The 18,192-nt window shown below is 33.6% G+C and overlaps 2 protein-coding genes across 4 annotated transcripts; one reads left to right on the top strand and one right to left on the bottom strand.

Annotated features, from left to right (window-relative positions):
* Positions 1 to 1,152: 1,152 nt before the first annotated feature.
* Positions 1,153 to 4,345, top strand: LOC111008190 (tubby-like F-box protein 5). Its single transcript, XM_088118564.1, has 5 exons — positions 1,153 to 1,560; positions 2,124 to 2,529; positions 2,619 to 2,706; positions 3,192 to 3,321; positions 3,396 to 4,345. The coding sequence occupies exons 2-5, from the start codon at positions 2,167 to 2,169 to the stop codon at positions 4,063 to 4,065; spliced, it is 1,251 nt and encodes a 416-aa protein (XP_087974690.1). The 5' UTR covers positions 1,153 to 1,560; positions 2,124 to 2,166; the 3' UTR covers positions 4,066 to 4,345.
* A 190-nt stretch (positions 4,346 to 4,535) lies between these two features.
* LOC111008189 (ARM repeat superfamily protein) lies at positions 4,536 to 9,519 on the bottom strand. Of its 3 annotated transcripts, none has more exons than XM_022280795.2 (6): positions 8,793 to 9,519; positions 8,186 to 8,276; positions 7,811 to 7,996; positions 7,487 to 7,594; positions 5,880 to 7,003; positions 4,536 to 5,668 (listed from the first exon to the last, which is right to left on the bottom strand). In XM_022280795.2, exons 2-6 carry the CDS (start codon positions 8,255 to 8,257, stop codon positions 4,897 to 4,899), a joined length of 2,262 nt encoding a protein of 753 aa, XP_022136487.1. In that variant the 5' UTR covers positions 8,258 to 8,276; positions 8,793 to 9,519; the 3' UTR covers positions 4,536 to 4,896. The 3 variants fall into 3 exon arrangements, with proteins under 3 accessions (XP_022136487.1, XP_022136490.1, XP_087974689.1); XM_022280798.2 differs by having other exon boundaries at positions 8,201 to 8,276; positions 8,793 to 9,518; XM_088118563.1 differs by lacking the exon at positions 8,793 to 9,519 and adding an exon at positions 8,469 to 8,763 and having other exon boundaries at positions 8,201 to 8,276.
* Between the last annotated feature and the right edge of the window lie 8,673 nt (positions 9,520 to 18,192).

Genomic DNA, 18,192 nt, shown 5'->3' with positions numbered 1-18,192 from the left:
TTTAAAATTAACGGACTATAATAGATATTTAATAAATTTATAAACTAAAATGAAATAACACAATTTAAGTGTTATCATTTTAATCAACCAAAAAGGGACACTAGCTTAATAGTCATGGCCACTTAGGATTTACAATCCTACAACTTTTTCTTAACAATCAAATTCTTAAAAATAAAACAAAAATATATTTTCCTATCATTTTGAAATTTGCAAGTAATAAAAATAGTTTAAAACGTTAATTTTGAAACCGTTTAGAAACATTTGACAAAGAAAAAATCTATTTTTTTTGACAAGAAGATAAATAAAACATTAGACTAAATATTTTCAATTTGATACAATAAAAAAATACTCAATAAAAGAATAAATTTTAAGGGATATGGTTAGACCCACAAACAAAAGCTCTCAGAAAAAAAAAAAGAAATAATTTTCTACTATTTTTTTAAATTATAAGTATTATACCAATTATCGACGCTAGCTTTGGCAAAAATCGTTAAAAACTTTTCCTAAATTTTTTTTAAAAAAACCTGAACCTTGTTTTTTTATTTTTATGTTTATAACACCTTGAACCTTAGTTTAAAAGAATACTTCTACTTTTCAAAAGATTCAATGCTACTATTGATTTTCATAAATATTTTTAAAAAATATTATTTTGAACGAACAATTGACTCGACAATTAACATAGAAGCTTGACTAGGTTGTCTATCCAATTTTACTCTAAACATTTCCTTATTTCATTATTAACAAAGTTTGATTATTTGTTGTTTACCCAATTTTGCTTTAAAAAACAATTGTTACTTCTACATTTCCTTTTTTAGACTTAATTCATGTAAACTTTTCTACGTCGTTATAAATTCTGTCACGTCAATTTTTCATTAAAAAAATGAACAAATGTTTGCTTAGAGTATTTTTGAAAAGTTTACAGATAATATTGAAACTTGAAAAAAAAAATACCAATATTTTTTAAAGAAAGGGAAAAGTTGAAGGGTTTTTTTTTTGTAATTTAAAAAAATTGAAAAATCAGATTATATACTTTAAATTTTGATACAATCCAAAAGAATAATTAAAATATATAAATAAAATTTATGGATATTGAAAAGTACGAAAGAGGAGATACAAATTGAAATTTAATATTAAAGATTAGTGGAAAAAAAAAAAAGAAGAATTGAACAAGAAATTGGCTGGATCCGTTCAAGCTCGAGAATGCTGGGCCATGTCTTCTGATTGAAGCTCTCGACCTCTGGTGGTGGCCAAGCACTCGTTTTCCTTCGCTGGTCGAGCCTCGCCCGCTCCGTCCTCCTCTCCTCCAATTCTTCACTTCCGGATGGCTTTGTAGCGACGAGCTCGGGATCTGGAATTTTGATGGAGTTCAATTGGTGATTGATGCTTGTTTCACGATTTCATGTATGGCCGTGTTTCTCTGACTTGATCCATGTTCTTCTTCTGATCCGGAAGTTTTTGCTTTCCTGACAACCTCCTGCATCGTTTTCGGGGGGCATTGTGGAAGTGGAGTTCTGTGTTTGAGCTAGTTTTGTGTGATCGATCTCCTTGATCTTTGAACAGGTTGGTTCCTCCTTCGAAATTTTTAGCGGCATTTTCATAGTTGGGGGGGGGGGGGGGGGGGGGGGGGGGGGGTGTTTTATGGAGTAAATGCTAATCTTTATGTGAGAGGTTACCGAAACCGTAATTTCTGGGGTTAGAAAGATTCCCGGATCCCTGCTGAGGATTTGTGACCTAACCTCGAATTTTAAGTCGACATTTACGAAGGTGTCCTGTTGTTGTCTGGAAATGGAGGAAAAAATTCATAAGAAGCCGAGAAAGCTTCGTGAAGTTTTCCTTTCAAGGTTGCTGAGAGAGAGGAGATTGTGATCTGTCCTTGTTTGCGTCATCGGCCATGACCTTATTAATGATGGAATAGCCGAATCATGTCTATGGAATCAGAAAACCTTTTAACTTAGAGAGAGCGTTGATTTTTCAAGTTAATAAGCTGTATGAAAGGCTGTAGTTCAATAAATAGTGCAACGTTTGGTTGTGAAAACACGCATTTGGGCTTTTTCCACTTTATGAGACTGGCTCCTTTCCTTTTATGGTTCGCTTCGTTATTCAACTTTGGTGGTCACTGGCAGGTTTGATTTTGACACAAAGGGTGCTTGCTTATGCTGTTGAAAGATGTCGCTTAAAAGTTTTGTTAGAGAGCTGCGAGAGATGAAAGATGGAATTGGAAGCATTTCAAAGCGAGGAGAAGAAGGGGGGACTGGGAGGCATTGGCGAAACCGCACGATGTCGCATATTGCACCCGATCAAGAACCTTCCCCATTGGAGATAATTCAGCAAGGCCGGTGGGCAAATCTGCCCCCTGAATTGCTTTTAGACATCATCCGGAGAGTGGAAGAGAGTGAAACCTCATGGCCTGCTCGAGCTGTAGTTGTTTTTTGTGCTTCAGTTTGTAGGTCTTGGAGGGCCATTACAAAGGAGATTATCAGAACACCTGAGCAATGTGGAAGGCTCACATTTCCAATCTCGTTAAAGCAGGTAATGGGATTTTATCCATTTTCCCTTCTTTTTTGCCAAATCTTTTCATTTCCTAACTCTGTCTCTGATCTTTCTTTTTACAATTAAAGCCTGGACCTCGGGAGTCTCCATTTCAGTGCTTTATAAGAAGGGACAGAGCAACTTCGACTTACCTTCTGTACTTCGGTTTGGTACCTTGTAAGTCATGTCTTCCTTTTTCACACATTTAATTTCTTATTGTTCATAAATTTGGAGAGAAAAAAAAGCTTGACTTGTCCAGGAGTTTTAAACAACCGAGTTGTCGCTTTGCTTAGCATATAAAGAGATGGCAAGGTATTTGCAATCATCGTTCTAGGAAATCCAATTTTCAATGTTTACTATTCAATAGAGTTTTTGTCTATTATTTAGCTTAACTAGCATTACTTTTTCTTTATTTCCTTGGCAATTTCCTCTTTTAAGAAGAACAGCTATAGATAGATGAAATTGGGCAATTCGTTAGAATCCTTTTGGACAACTACATTTTTTGAACCATGTACCTTTGTAATACTGTCATTAATTCCTAGAACGAAACTAATACTTGATAGAGAACTTATTAATGCATTGGTGGAAATGAGATTTTAGAAAATTATGGAATATGTATGCTCGTGCTAGCTTTTGACTAATGACAAGCATTGGATTGACAGTGGAGGATGAGAAGGATAAATTGTTGTTAGCAGCCAAGAGGGTCAGACGAGCGGCTGGCACCGACTTCATCATATCTTTAGCTGCCGATGATTTTTCTCGAGCAAGTAGTACCTATGTTGGTAAATTAAGGTAAGCCTTAATAGACTTGCACACTTTTGTCTTTGTATTCTTCTTTTGATAATTTACTTCATCAATATTTGTAGGTCTAATTTCCTGGGCACGAAGTTCTCAATTTATGACAGCCAACCTCCTTGTGACCCTGCAGCTTGGCAAAATAGTCGATCGAGCCGTAGATTTCGCTCTAAGCAAGTCTCTCCTAGAGTACCTGCCTGTAACTACAGTGTAGGCACAATTTCTTATGAACTTAATGTTCTTCGTACTAGAGGTCCTCGGAGAATGCAGTGCATCATGCAGTCGATTCCAGTCTCTTCAATTCAGGAGGGAGGCACTGCCCCAACACCTACATCGTTCATATACTCTATCGACGACCACCTTTCTTCCACATCCAATTCTATAAGAAAGGATCCATCCAAGGACTTTGGCTCAAAGAGCCTATCAGAACCAGCAGCAGTTCAGGGGTCGGATGAATCATTGGTACTTAAAAACAAGGCACCGAGATGGCACGAGCAGCTGCAGTGCTGGTGCCTAAATTTCAGAGGCCGTGTGACTGTGGCATCTGTTAAGAACTTCCAACTCGTTGCAGCTGTTGATCAATCCCATAATGTTTCGGTGGAAGAGCAAGAGAAGGTACTTCTTCAGTTCGGAAAAATTGGAAAAGACATCTTCACCATGGATTACCACTACCCGCTCTCTGCCTTCCAAGCCTTTGCAATCTGCTTGAGCAGCTTCGACACGAAGCCAGCCTGCGAATGACATCATGTTGTGAGTAGTGATCGGAAAGTAAGAAAATGCTGGAGCTTGTTGGGGAAGAACAACAGCTGAGAAGATGGCTATGTGATCGATATCGTCGCCAAGAGTGGTTAATTCTGAGGCTTGACTTGTAATTTGTATCATCTCCTTGGCTCTAAAACGCATACATTATTATAAATGTCAATCCGTTGTATTATCTATGTAGATTTCTTCATGGTTACTTCCTCTTACGAGACATTCTGATTGGAAATGGTTTTAACATTATTGTTTGGTTGTTCGGTCATCTCTGTCCCAATGTTCAGCCACACATTTTGAAAGTCGAGATGTGTGTTTTTGGATAAATTACTAGAACCGTCACAATGTAACTGGTAATTTTATGCCATTAGATGTATGAGAGATAAATTATAAAATGTACCACAGGGCGTATAGATTAAATCTATATCGCAATACTTTAATTATGGCTTCAGACATCATTAAAAATAAATAAACAATAAACAATATTTATTGTTTAGTTACATAAAAAAAACTCTCAACCTTCCAAAAATTATACACAACTCACTGTCAGTCCAAGGCAAGGAGTTTTATCAGTAAGTTTCAATACACTACCAATGAATAGGCGAACCAAAAGCTACTTTCTGAAAGCAATATCATTGGACAATCCCCTAAAGATAAACAAATGTACAAACCTGATTATTAACACTAATTACATATAATATATATCAATCCATCACCAGAAACTTGCTAGCAACTTGGAATATCAAATGCAGTTCTTCCGGCAGTTTTCCAAGGTCAAAAAACAAGCTCGAGACAACGTTTACAAGCTCGAGACCACATTTATTTCTTCTTTAGTGGACTGTGCTTTGAGAAGATTGATATATTCATTCCAAGAAATCCAGACTTCTTGCTAGGCTTCTTATGCTCTGAGTAGCTGGGGGGCTCCGGCTCGTTCGGCTCGTTCGGGGAAGGAAGATCAGACACACAAGATTGTTGCTCCTCCTGATCCTGAGCGTCTTTTAGAAGTCGGAGCAATTCATAGGCACCTGCTTTTCCCTCCTTACTCCCATAGACAGAGATATTGTTGAGAGGAGGGATAACACCTTCTGCCATGACTAACTCGCAGTATTCGACTCGTTGCGAGCACAGTGAAAGAAGAATAGTAACTGCATGCTCCTGGTCTTCGAGACTGCCCATTTCAAGTCGTTGAGCAATGGAGGTAATGCAGCCATTGGTTTCAATAATGGAAATCCTAGCCTCTTCAGTGTGGCAGAGATTTTTCAGAATAAACATACATTTTCCAGAGAGAACCTCATCATTTAGCAAGGGAACAAGTTTTGGGATGCACCCCAAAGATACGATGTCAGAGCAGATGTTGCTCTTGGAGGACAAATTATAAAAAGCTTTAATAGCGAATTCCTGCAAGTCTTTGATCTCTGAGTCGAGGAACTCTGCCACTGAAGTGAGGACACCAGATGCGACAAAGTTAGAACCACATTTATGGTGGCTGGACAACGCTTCCAGAACAGCAAGAACTTCATAAGTCACTTCTGAATGAAGTAAACTAGCCAAAGTTGTCAGAATCTTCTCAGGAACACTCAGTTTGTTGAACCTGCAATAAGATTGAACAATCCGTTACACGCTAGTCAGTGAAGGATGTGAAAATCAGTAAGGATATCAAATGTATGAGCTTGAAACTAAAGAACATGACTGATGCATCAGTATATAATTATGATAAAGTAATGGTTTGAATTTGGAAAGCAAATAAAAGCATAAAATACCATTAGCAGATACTAAGATGCCGAAAGATCAGGAAAAATTACCTGCTTTTTCTAACAAGTAACAGAAATAACTCGCATCCATTTTTCAGGGCTTTGGAATCCTGCTGATCATATGCATCCTTTAAAAATAAGGCAAGTTGATCCATGACGGCATCAGATAAGGTCGGAACATCTCCATTTTTGACAATGGAATTTTTCATATCTTCGACCGCCTTGCATTTCGGTTCCCACGGAAGCTCAGTTATGCTAGATGGAAACTCCAACTCTGTTTCCTCAGCATTTGAATCAGATTGAAATCTTTGCGGATCATCATCTTTACTCTGCCCAGACTTGAAAGCCAATCCATTGCCACCATTGAGGCTCAATGAATCTGGATAATAACAATTATCAAGACCTCCGAGTGATACATTGCTGAAATCGATGGGTAAACGTATATCGTTCATCGAACTTCCAAAGCTAGCAATGGAATCCTCCCAAACCTCAGGACATTCTGGTTCCACACTGGGGTCTGGAATTGTGACTCCAAACTTTACGCACCATTTATCGATTAAATTCTTCATATCTACATTAGGAGTCATCGAAAAATCGGTTAGTTTTATTTTGCTTTGTGGGCACGTATCATGACCCTCCTCAAACCACTTCTCAATCCACACCCTCTCATATGTCAATCCAGATGCAATTACAACAGGATCATACATCAATCTCATTGATATGGGGCACTTAAATTCCCCTGGGGGGATGGCCCTATTGAGTATTATATCAATTTGGGAAGCATTCTTCCTATATCTCACGTTAACTTCAGTTTCACCAAATCCATTACATCTAGAGCTATCCGCTTGAGCTTCCTTGATTTTTTGCAGTATCAAGTCTCCATGCTTCTTCAGAAGATATAGAAGGTATATCAAAATCTTCTTTTTAAGGGGATCGCCATGACCAACATCATCTACTAGTTTTCTGATTGATCGTTTCTCCATCAACATTTCCTTGGATGAAGAAATATTAAGCCTCAAAGCAGCAATTTTAAGAGCCATGATTTCAGACTTTTCCAGTGCATCCGAAGCCGAAGCACCTAGCTTCAGTAATTGTCGCATAGCCTTCCCAGTCTCTTCTTCAGATGAGTCAAGGATCAACTTTGCACCCCTAAGATCATCTGCTACGTGAGAGATCTGCAAATAATGATTTCATTGTCATCCTAATAACCGAGTAGAGTTACAAAATATATATAAAAAGAGAAATCAGCCACAGCTAAAGGGTCAAAAGTAATTTGAGTTCAGACAGCTTGATTGTAATAATATTCCAAAAAGATATATCTCCTTGCATTGTGTTCATGGCTCAACCCACTAGAGGCTCTGCCCACCCAAAGCCAACTCCAGGATACAATAGGGACACACCTTAGGGCAAGGAAAACTCCCATTTTAATTACATAAAATAAGACAAGCAATTCTATTCTATTTGGTATGCTGCTATGAAATAAATGCATGGACAAATATGGCTAATGATACTAGTTGAGAATCTGAGATATTCGGTGAGCAGGTTCTTGCACCAAGATATCATAATTCTGTGAATGAAAATGGTAAAACAGCGCGGCTCTTTTCTTCACAAAAAGGGGATAAGAGAGAAAAGAAATGAAGAAAGTGAATTCAACAAACCTCCCGAGCCAATGCGACAGGAACCATGTGTTTAATTTTACGCAAACTGCGCTGCAACAAAGCCCTCACTCTATGACATCTAGAGACGATCCTATCTCCAGTTAATGCCTGAAAGAAATATTAGCATCAACACCGATAATTAGCTAAGTAACCTGTATCGACAATACTGCAGGAGTAACCCAAACCCTTTTTCAATGATTGAAATTTAAATTAATTCCAACTTGATAAATGATTAATTTTGATGGTCTAATATCAACCATCTAATCATTGAGGATCTTAGAAGGTAGACCACATAAAAGTCTGCTTTTCAGAGGATATACCCACCAGATAAAGTTTGCTAGACTCTCGACAATACTGTAGGAGTAACCCTGCTTTCTCTATTCCATTGTTTAAGTCGCACAGTGCCTCTCTTCCTTCCGGGCTTCCAGGCCGAGCTGCTTCAATCGCTGGTAATATCTTCGAGACCCGGCCAACCAGTTCCATTAGCTCAGTACACATTTTACAATGAACCTAAATTGACAAATGAATTACACCGAGACAGTTTGATATATGATCCAAATTCTAAAACTTAAAAACAAAAGACTAATTATTTTTTTGGATAAGAAACATAGTTGTAAGGAAATAATCCAAATTCTAACTTCTTCTGCTCCATGACATTTCAATACATAAGCCATATATTACAAAAGGAAATGAAATTACAGATTTCAATGATACCCTAAAGGAATGGATATTGGAAACTGCTTCCACGTCTTCGGTAGTATCAGTTCCCATTCACGAGAGACCACCAACTCTGAGAAAAATCAAAATAATAGTCAGTAACAAGCATTGCCAACAGATTGAAAATTAGGCTTCAATCATAGAACTTCAAAGAATAGTGCATCTGATTTGACATAGAGGTATGCTTAACAAATAGTTTATCAAAATCCTTTGGTTGTTCTTCTTTGCATGAATTTTCTCAAGTATCACAGAATATAAATCAAACCTAATATCATGAATATCCTTCACCCGGGAAAAGAACGCTAGAATTTAGTTGATCAAATCTTCATTTAGATCAGTTTACTGAATCAAAGCATAATTTTCAGCCAGGGCCACAGAAGAAAGAACTTTGACAAGTTCAAACGGGGCCAGGAATCACCATAATCACCCAAATTCAGGAGGTTATTTTAGTCCAACTCCATGTAATTAATCCTCATTGACTAACAACACACCACAACACAACAGTCCAAATGAAGGTTGTGTTTCAAGAAAAGATGGCACACAAATTATGAAGTAACTATAACATAAACAGTTGGAGAGAGAAGTTTACTCTGAGATGCAGAAATTCGAACCAAAATGGAAGAATCCCTTGCCGTTTGTGAGAGAAGGCAAATAGAGAGACTTTAAAAATCCACCAGAAGCCCTTATGAAAATTAAATGCTAGAAAATTCTTAATCAAATATCCTCCAAAAAAATCAGCAAACTCAGTCCTCTGACTCCTAGAATTCCTTCAAAATCACTCAATTTCAAACAGTTTCCAAGCTGTTTCGCTTCGTTCTAGCTTCAAGAGAAAAAGAAAAAACCCGCACAGTGGAACAGCCTCAATAACCCAAATCATCTCCCTCAAAGCCCCACCCGTCCAAAATGATTCCAACTCAGATTTCACCGATCGAAGCGATTTATCTTCTTCTTCTTCTTCAACCTCTTTGAAGGAGAATTGAAAAAAAAACCCAGAAAACCCCTTTCTTAATAAAAATAGCGTAACGCGGCACCCGAATCTTCCTACCACAGTGGACCGTTGGCTCTTTACACACCGCGGGCAAAAAGCGAAAGAGCTCTCTGTGCTAATAAAATAAGATAAGTATGTGGAAAAAAGCTCAACTAAAAGCAAACCCCCATAATAAAGATGAACAGCAAATGATTCCCTCGAACAACAGTCTTCAAAATTTAAATATCAGGAAATAGCCATGAAAAAGGACAACCACAGAGAGAGAGAGAGAGTTCTCGCGTATCTACAGCAGCCGAAGCCAAAATGATTGCAGTTAATTCCAAAAGAAAGTTCAACTTCAAATCAATTCATATGTCGTTCAAAATTTCCAATAAAAACTGAGGCTGAAAATCAGTACAAGAAACCCACCAGAGACGGAACTCGTCAACTTGGTTTCCGTTGCTTGCTGGGTCATCCGTTAATTTGCTTGAAGTAGAACAAACATACGCTGTGGATGAGTCAAAGGTAATTAAAATCAACGGCTCTAATTGAATTCTCAGATAATGCTTTGGTGTGCCATCACACACAGGATCTTCCCCCTTTTCTATCAACTTTCGAATACTGACCCGCTAATGAACGCCTCGATTGAGAGTCAAGTTAGAATAAATAAACAAACTCCTATTATTCAAAGTGATAAAAGTAAAAGTATACCCCTCTAATTCTAAACAAATAAATAAAATTATATCCCACTATCTTTGCATCATATTTTAAAATTTTTGGATGGAAAAGAAAAAAGAAATCTCCTACCGCATTCGTAAAGATAAAATGTAGGTACTTATCGAATTACCGACAGTAGATATCTTCTACTTATCACAATTAAAGAAATGACAACGAAAAAAGATAAAAGAAAAAATATATATAAAAATAGCTGTCAATTTTTTAATGAGGTAAGTAGAAAGATAACTACTCAACCGTAAATACTTAAGTTTTATATGTATCCAAATGAGTTGAAAATGATGGTAAAAAATTTTAAGCATCTTAATCTATTTTGTTTCTGTTACATTATCTGTTTTTTAAAACATTTACAAAATTTGTGCTAAACTTTAGAAATTAAAAATATGTTTTTGTTTTTTTTTAATTTAACTAATAATTTAAGTGTGTTTTGAAAAAGAAGAAAAATATATTAAATAAATTGTGATGAAAACAAACTAAGAAGGAAAGGCGTAATATTCAGTTCTTAATGATTATGTTTTATAATAACTATTCTCGTTTATATATATATATATATATATATATATATATATATATATATATTTTAGAAAATATACCCTACATGAGGTGTATATAATATGTCTTCCTTATGCCTTATTTATTATTGTCACAGAAAATCAAAATCCTACGAAAAATTACTTCTCTTTAAAATAATCCTTCACCATTAGTTTGGTTAAGTCAATTTTGAAAAGTCAAAACGAGCATAGCTCAACGGTAATTAGTATATATCTCCAATTGAAAGGTCGTAAGTTCGATCCTCCACCCGACACACGTTCTACTAAAAAAAGTTTCATTGGTAATTAAAAGCATATAACTCGAACATTCAAACTGCTTTACTAAAAATGTCAATTTTTACTAATTGCATGTTGACCAATAACAGTGATTTCTTTACGTGAACATGTGTGTGCCAAATTGTTTGTAAACTATACTTGTCCCATCACACAGATCAATATTAATAATAGTACCTAATTAAATTTCTTAGAAAGTATATAATTTGACAATTCTTTTTCTTAACTTATGGGAAAAAAAATTGATTGGGAAAGGGGAATCTTTTCTTATAAGAAAAATTTTCATTAGGAAAGAATATGTACTGAGACTTAATTGACCACACGAATCTAGAAGATAGATGATTTGGTAGGGTCGAGTTGTGATTTACCCTAATGTAGACACAAACAAATAAAAAATTTTGTTTAATTCAGAAGGTCTCGTACCAATAGAGATTTTATCCCTCATTTGTACTCTTACGATCTTCTTCTTATTTGGCCAATGCGAAATTTTGATTGTATTTACGACACTAATAAGGTAATATTCTAGATTAACCATAAAATAATTTTATTAGGCTTTCATAGAGTTGGTAAACCGATTTATTTTTGATGCTTGACTTGTTAATCTTTCCATATTAAAAAAATAATAATAAATTGGGAGTAGTTGGCTTTAATAAATTTGTTTCATTTTATTTTTCATTATTCAATAGAAAGGAAATGAAATCACTAATCTATTGTTTATTTTTATTGCTAATTCTCAATATAAAATTTAGAGAAAATTTATTGGATAGCACAAGTTTAATTTGTATTCTAAAAAAATGTCACAACGTTTCAATTTATTTTTCAAGCATAGTGAAAATATAACTTTTCTTATTATATTTTACATCATATTTGAATTTGAATTTTATTTTGTAGCGTTTTGACTTTGACTTTTTCTATTTATATATAAATACCTCTCAAATTTATCAACAGTCATAATTCTCATGTTTGTAGGTAATTTAAGATTTTTCAAAGAGGGAAAATAAGAAAGGGATTTGAGTGATGGGAGGAGGAAGAAAGAGAGGAGAGATAGGATTCAAGTTGGGGAAGCTAGAGAAAAAAAAAGTGTAAAATAAGAATAAAATTTTATTAAAAATCTGAAAAACAATGTGAATCATCAGTATTATAAAATTAACCAAAAAAAAATCTAGTCAATCATTTATTGTCGAATAGCTATCAAATTTTTAGTGCTTGTATCATGACAGTACCTATTATTTCAATTCACATCTCTTAACATGTTATTAAGTAAATGTTGCTTTTAGCCTTTTATGTTAACAATGATAGTATAAAAAAAATTTCATGCTAATGTAGTATTAGATTTTTCACCATGATATTTTTAGTGATGGATCTCAAAATGTAGATAATTTTAACCTTTGCAATCAAAATTTAAATCTTTTAATCGCCATTTTCCTTTATCAAATTTGGATAGATATTTATAGCTGTTGCTAACAATGCTAAACATTTACCCAACTAAACCTAACTCAATGGTTTTCATGTTTGTACTAAAAAAAAAAATCCACGGTTTAAGACATAATTTATATCTTTTTTTTTAAAGGAATTTATATCACTTTTAAGTCCTAAAGTTGATGTAATATTTCTACTTGTTGGAGGTGGAATTTCAACTTACATGTGGTAAGAGATTGATGGATCTAAAACATTACACGGGGCTCATAAATGTGAATAAAAGTACCATCGCATCGGCACGTCCTATGTGCCGAACCGATCTCCTTTGGTGACTGAGCTAACCAAGTCTGCTCATAATCATGTTCCCATATTACTGATTGGACCGATTGCTCTACCTCAACTCAGCCCCATCCCCGACACACTCCATGATAACACGCAGCAGTTCACGACAATTTTAAAGAGTCATTGAGGCCTTGTCAGGAATACCTGTCGAGAATTTTGCTTATAAATAGAACCATTCCGTTCCACTTTGAGGTACTCGAACACTAAATTCTCTCTCAAATTTAGTTTGACAATTCACTAAATTTGGCATTGAAGTGTTCGCTCTGTCTTGCATGTCGTCTGCTCGACATTCTAAGCTCACAATCTAGTTCTTTCTTGCTAATCCGACGTTCGCAGAGTTGAACAATTTCTTAATTCAACAATACTCATGGTTAAAACTAACACATTTGTGCACTTTAATTATTAAATAAAAAAAAAGAAAACGAGAAGAAAAATAAATTCATATTGATTTGAGATTAAAAAAAATAATAAACAAAGACAGATGCAAGAGTAAACTTCCCAGCATATATCCTTGCCCTTTCCCTGTCGCGTGGCGTTAATGGGGAAAAAGTGAGTTCAAAGTCTGTCCTCTTGAAAGTAACGTTGGCCCAACTGGCTGGCGGAGCCCTACACCCCACCATGCTCTTCTGCCCACCACCTGTTTGTATTAATGCCTCAACCAACTTCTTCACCCTTTTTACTCTCTCTTTCCTTCACCACTGTTGGATCTCCACGCGCACCATCACTGCCTCCAATCAATGGCGTCGAACAACTCTTCTCTCCCAGTCACCCCTCTGGCTCTTTCTGTTGGACAATCAAGCAAAATGAGGAGCCCTATACGATAAAAGGACACTCCTGAGTGTGGCGTCAGAATGAGAATAATATTGGTGAGAGGCTGCGTGCGCCGTCGGCCGAGGAGGCGAAGAGAGGTTCCCTACACATCATGTGCCTAATTGACTCACTTTATTGTGCGTAATGCTTTGAAAGAGAGACAAACAGAGGGAATTTAATATCTTTTGTTACGAGTCTTGTTTTTGTGGTATAAAGAAAATGAACCTTACAATGATTTATAATAGATATGTGTGTTTCTGTCCTTTCTGATTGATTTTAATATGAAACTGATGAATATTAATACTCACGTATTTGAATCCCACTTTTGTTTAACTAAAAAAAGTTTGAATTGGATAAAAGATAAAAAAGAGATGAATTTGGAATATTTAGCCTAATATGTACCATTAATTAATTTAGTTTTTACATATATATATAACCTATATTAAATATTATCGTAGAATGTCCAAACAAAGTGTCATATATAAGAAAATTGTTCAACATTTGACAATGACAGACATTTTAAGAGATTTAATCAAGCTACTAGGACCATATTGAAAGATTAATCTTAGAAAAATATCTAACTTGGCTCTATTAAACATGTCAGCGTGAGTTTATTAATTGATTTGACATAATGTGGTAACCTGTAGCTAAGAGAATAGGTAGTTTGGATAAAATTATAAGAGTGGAGAGGAAGAAAAATGTAATTAAAAAGGTATCATACATGTCTACTCCTCTATTTCTATGATTTACACTCTTATTTTATTCAATTGGCTTACTCCCTCGAGTCATGTTGCGTCCAATCACCGCTCTTAGTCTAATTAACATTTCATATCAACATTTAAATATTAATATTAATCACAATAACGAATTATTATAATGAAATTTGAAAGTTAAAAACATAATTGAAAATTTTAAAACTTTAGAGACAAAATAGAGATTTAACCACGAACTAGCATGTAATTTAACATTTTCTAATCCAGTAGGTGGAGATATTTAACAATAAAAAAACAAACTTGTAGAAAATAATAAATTTGAATGTGATGTCACTATCTTTTATTCAATTTCAATTCAGCAGGGTTGTTGAATAAATATTTAAATATAAAAGGTTAATACCTATAAGTAAAATTGAGTTTTAAAAGATGAAAACCAAGTAATATTATATTCAGTTTCACTCTAAAATTTTGCGTTATAAATAAAATGCAAAAAAACTAGTGAATTTAGTTCAAAGGATCAAAGAAAGAAAAATCGCAAATATGTTTGATTTGTAAGATAGGCGAAATTTTCTAAGCTGTCAAAATGATTTTTAACAGCTTATTTAGTAATAACATTTCCATTCCTGGTTTATTATTTTTTGTTTTCAATTTTTAAAAAACATAAGTTTTCTGTTCATGTTTTTCATTTTTCATTTTTAATAAATATTTCTAAAATTGTTTAGAAATTTTAAAAAAATAATAAAATCAAATTTTTGTTTCCAGATTTTTTTCAAATTATAAATAAAAGATATTATTTTATCATTTTTATTTTTAAAATGCATAACAAATATAACATAAAACATTTGAAAAAATTGGTTGCGAATGGATCAAACTTCCGCATGGGCCGATTTCAAGGGATCACAGCTACACAAATTGCAAGTATGAAGTATGTGACTTTTGTAAGATATGAAAAACTTTTTGAACTATCAAAATAGAAGTAGTCTGGTTAAAGAAAATAGAAGTAGCCGTTAAGAAAGCGAAAGAGAAAGCTCAAACAAAAGATGGTATGAATCATAGTCTTGGGTAGTCAAAATCAACGTCTCAACCTCAACTTGAATTCTTAGATGATAAAACAATTATCTCCTTAGCTTTTTAATAACTTCTCAATTTTTTTGAACCATTCAAGTTCAAATAAATAAATAAACTGCTATTTTGATTTTTTTAAAACCATCTACGTGTTTCTTATTTTTTTAATTACATTATCTATTTTCCAAAGCTTTTTGAAAATTTATGCTGAAAACAAAATAAAAAATAAATTGCCACGAAAACAAATATTCAATATTCAATCTTAATGATAATATTTTACAATAACTATTCTCACTCTTTTTTGGTAAAGAAATTGATCATAGCTGATGAGATCTTTCAAAATAATCAAATTTTAGTACATAAATCATTTGATTAAGTAATATATGTGAAATAAATGATCGAGTGTGGCTTAATACTCTTCCTCCACATATCCTTCGATGGCTTGTTTTACAATCCCGTGGTCGTCTGCTTCGTCGTTTGTTATTTCACGGTTCTCATTTTTCATTTATTATTTTTAATAAAGAAAAACAAATTGAACTTGATAACTATTTAATTGTTCATTGTTATTTCTTTTTTTTTATTGAAAAAAATTGCGTTTGGTAACTGAATTTGGTTTCTCGTTTCTCTAAAATTTTCAATTAAAAAAAGTAAAAATGTTATGTAAATTATATATATATATATATATATAAACTAAAACTTGATTTTGTTTTTAAGAACGAGAAAAAAGAAATAGATACAGTAATCCAATGCTTATATTTCTAAAAAATTGGAGACAGAAAAATAAAAAAGAAAATATTACCCACCATACTTTAAAATTTATCCCCACAATATGCACGTATAATTGACCATGAGCAAATATATATGTTCCAAAAAATATACCCTTCAGCTGCATGAGGTAATCCATTCTTCTAGGTCGGAGATTTAAATATTTAAAACTCTTGTACTGAAAACAAGTCAAGTTTTAATATAAAATAGGAAAAGAGATGTTTGTCTTACCTTACCTTAGCATGATATGCACAATTAGCATATACTATTGATTTTATTAACAAATGATGATTTGACATGATGCAATAGCATGTGGCATGAGAGAATAGAACTTGCATAAATATTATCCAATTAACTTACTCCCTTGAATCACGTTGTGTCCAATCACCAATCTTAATCTAATTAACATTTCATGTCAATGCTTGAATATTAATATTAATCATCACAATTATTATTTATTATAATCAAACTTGAAAGTTCGAATATATCACTGAAACCTTTAAAAATCGAGATATTAAATAGAGATTTAACTATTAAAGTTCGAGAACTTATTTAAATAGAGATTTGACTATGAAAGTTCGAGAAGTGAGCTGTAATTTAACATTTTTTAAACAAGTAGAAGTGTATAAATTTAACAATAGATATCTATCCTTTCCAAAATACTTAACTGATATTTAACGCCTCTTATTCACCGGTTTGAAGTTTTTTTTTCCTTCAAAATATAAATTGTATCATTTTTATTTTTGAAACGTATAATACAATACAAAACATTTAAATATTTATTTTTAAAATTAAAAAAATATATTTTCTTAATCTAAAATTTTAGTGAATAAGGAATAAAAAATGATTACCAAATATATTTTTGTTTTATTTTTATAAAAATAAAATAACAAAAAAGAAATATAATTACGTTCTTTTTATTTATTTATTATTATTTTTAGTACAACAAATAGGGTGAGAGTTTGAACTCAGATCACAATCTCTTTATCAGCAATATATGTCAATTACCACTTAAATATGTTCGCTCTAACAATTATGTTCTTTCTACTAAAAAAGAAAAAGCGATTAACAAGAAATATCAATGTCTTTCTCTAACGAAATCTTCTTTTAATTAAATTTTAATTATTAGGAGGTCACAGATATAAGAAAGAAAATAAAAATACATGTGTTGATACCTGGTTGAGATGGGTTGACGAGATCTTGGGTGACTTAGATGTTCTCGTTATAGTGATCCCCTGCAATCAATCAGACTCAACGCTGGTATGATGTTTGTCAGAACATTCTCTGATGCTAAATGAGTACTTGGATGAGAGTAAAATGTGTGGAAGAGTAAGAAAATTGTGTGCTAGAAGTTCGTGTAGCTTGTAGGAGGGTTTTCGTTCACCTTTTATGGGCGAAAGATACTCGACGGTGTATTTTCTTACATCTGGGTCATACCATCGACCATAGTGTATCGGCGAGTCCTCAAAAGTTGTCGGCGACAAACAATTCTTCCGTCGCCAATCAAAGCATGGTCTGGGCTTCTCTCCCCAGGGTTCTGACGCGGACAATTATGCCCCTAGACCGGCTAAGCAAGCCTTTATCCCTTGGCTTATTTGTGACTAGGCGGAGCCCATAGCCTACGTGGCTTCTTGGGTGTGACCACATGGAAGGTGGAATTTTACCCCTAACAAAACATGGATTACGTCTAATAGAATAAATGATAATAAATGAGAATAAATTATCACACCATGTTTAATGAACCTTTTATCCATTTCCAAAATAAAAGAAAGTCCACATGTACACGATAATTGACACTTATCTCTAATGAATAGATGAGTTCGATTTTCAACTGTAAAAAAACGAAGAAAAAAAAGAACGCCCACATTCAAAATCTAATATCTGTTTATATGCGAAGGTGGTGTAATTTATATCACTTTAATTTTACCTTCAAATTATATATATTCATTCGATTTTTCTTCTCAACTCCCAATTTCCACTGTTCATATTTTAAATATGTACGCAATGGATTTATGGCATAAAATATAAAGCACAAGAGTCCCTCAAAACTAATAACATAATTGTGATGTCAAAAACCCACCAAAGAATTCTGGAACAATCTCGCTCAGTCACTGTTTATGCTCAAATTATATACTAAAATAATCTTTCTTCTAATCACTTTCAACGTTTCTTTCCCATAATATATTATTTTACAAAAGTTTATAATAGACATAAATTACTCATTTCATTATCAATTGATTTTGAGATAAAATTTCAATAAATATTGATATGAGATCAGAGTTCAAAAAACTCAAATTAACCTCCAACCAAAAGAATCATAATTTTGAGGAGCATGTTAAGCTTTCCACC

The sequence above is a fragment of the Momordica charantia genome (assembly GCF_013281855.1).
Source record: "Momordica charantia cultivar OHB3-1 chromosome 10 unlocalized genomic scaffold, Mcharantia_2.0 BLBB01000010.1, whole genome shotgun sequence".
Taxonomy (NCBI): domain Eukaryota; kingdom Viridiplantae; phylum Streptophyta; class Magnoliopsida; order Cucurbitales; family Cucurbitaceae; genus Momordica; species Momordica charantia.
This window is presented reverse-complemented; position numbering and strand designations above follow the sequence as displayed.

What these genes read in the sequence shown, in the direction of transcription:
- LOC111008190 (XM_088118564.1), top strand. Translation starts at nt 2,167, where the DNA reads ATGTCGCTTAAAAGTTTTGTTAGAGAGCTGCGAGAGATGAAAGATGGA. An exon ending in TTCCAATCTCGTTAAAGCAG is followed by an intron (nt 2,530 to 2,618) that starts GTAATGGGATTT and finishes TTACAATTAAAG; the next exon opens with CCTGGACCTCGGGAGTCTCC. An exon ending in ACCTATGTTGGTAAATTAAG is followed by an intron (nt 3,322 to 3,395) that starts GTAAGCCTTAAT and finishes CAATATTTGTAG; the next exon opens with GTCTAATTTCCTGGGCACGA.
- LOC111008189 (XM_022280795.2), bottom strand. Translation starts at nt 8,257, where the DNA reads ATGGGAACTGATACTACCGAAGACGTGGAAGCAGTTTCCAATATCCAT. An exon ending in TTAGGGTATCATTGAAATCT is followed by an intron (nt 7,997 to 8,185) that starts GTAATTTCATTT and finishes TTGTCAATTTAG; the next exon opens with GTTCATTGTAAAATGTGTAC. An exon ending in CTGTCGCATTGGCTCGGGAG is followed by an intron (nt 7,004 to 7,486) that starts GTTTGTTGAATT and finishes CATTATTTGCAG; the next exon opens with ATCTCTCACGTAGCAGATGA.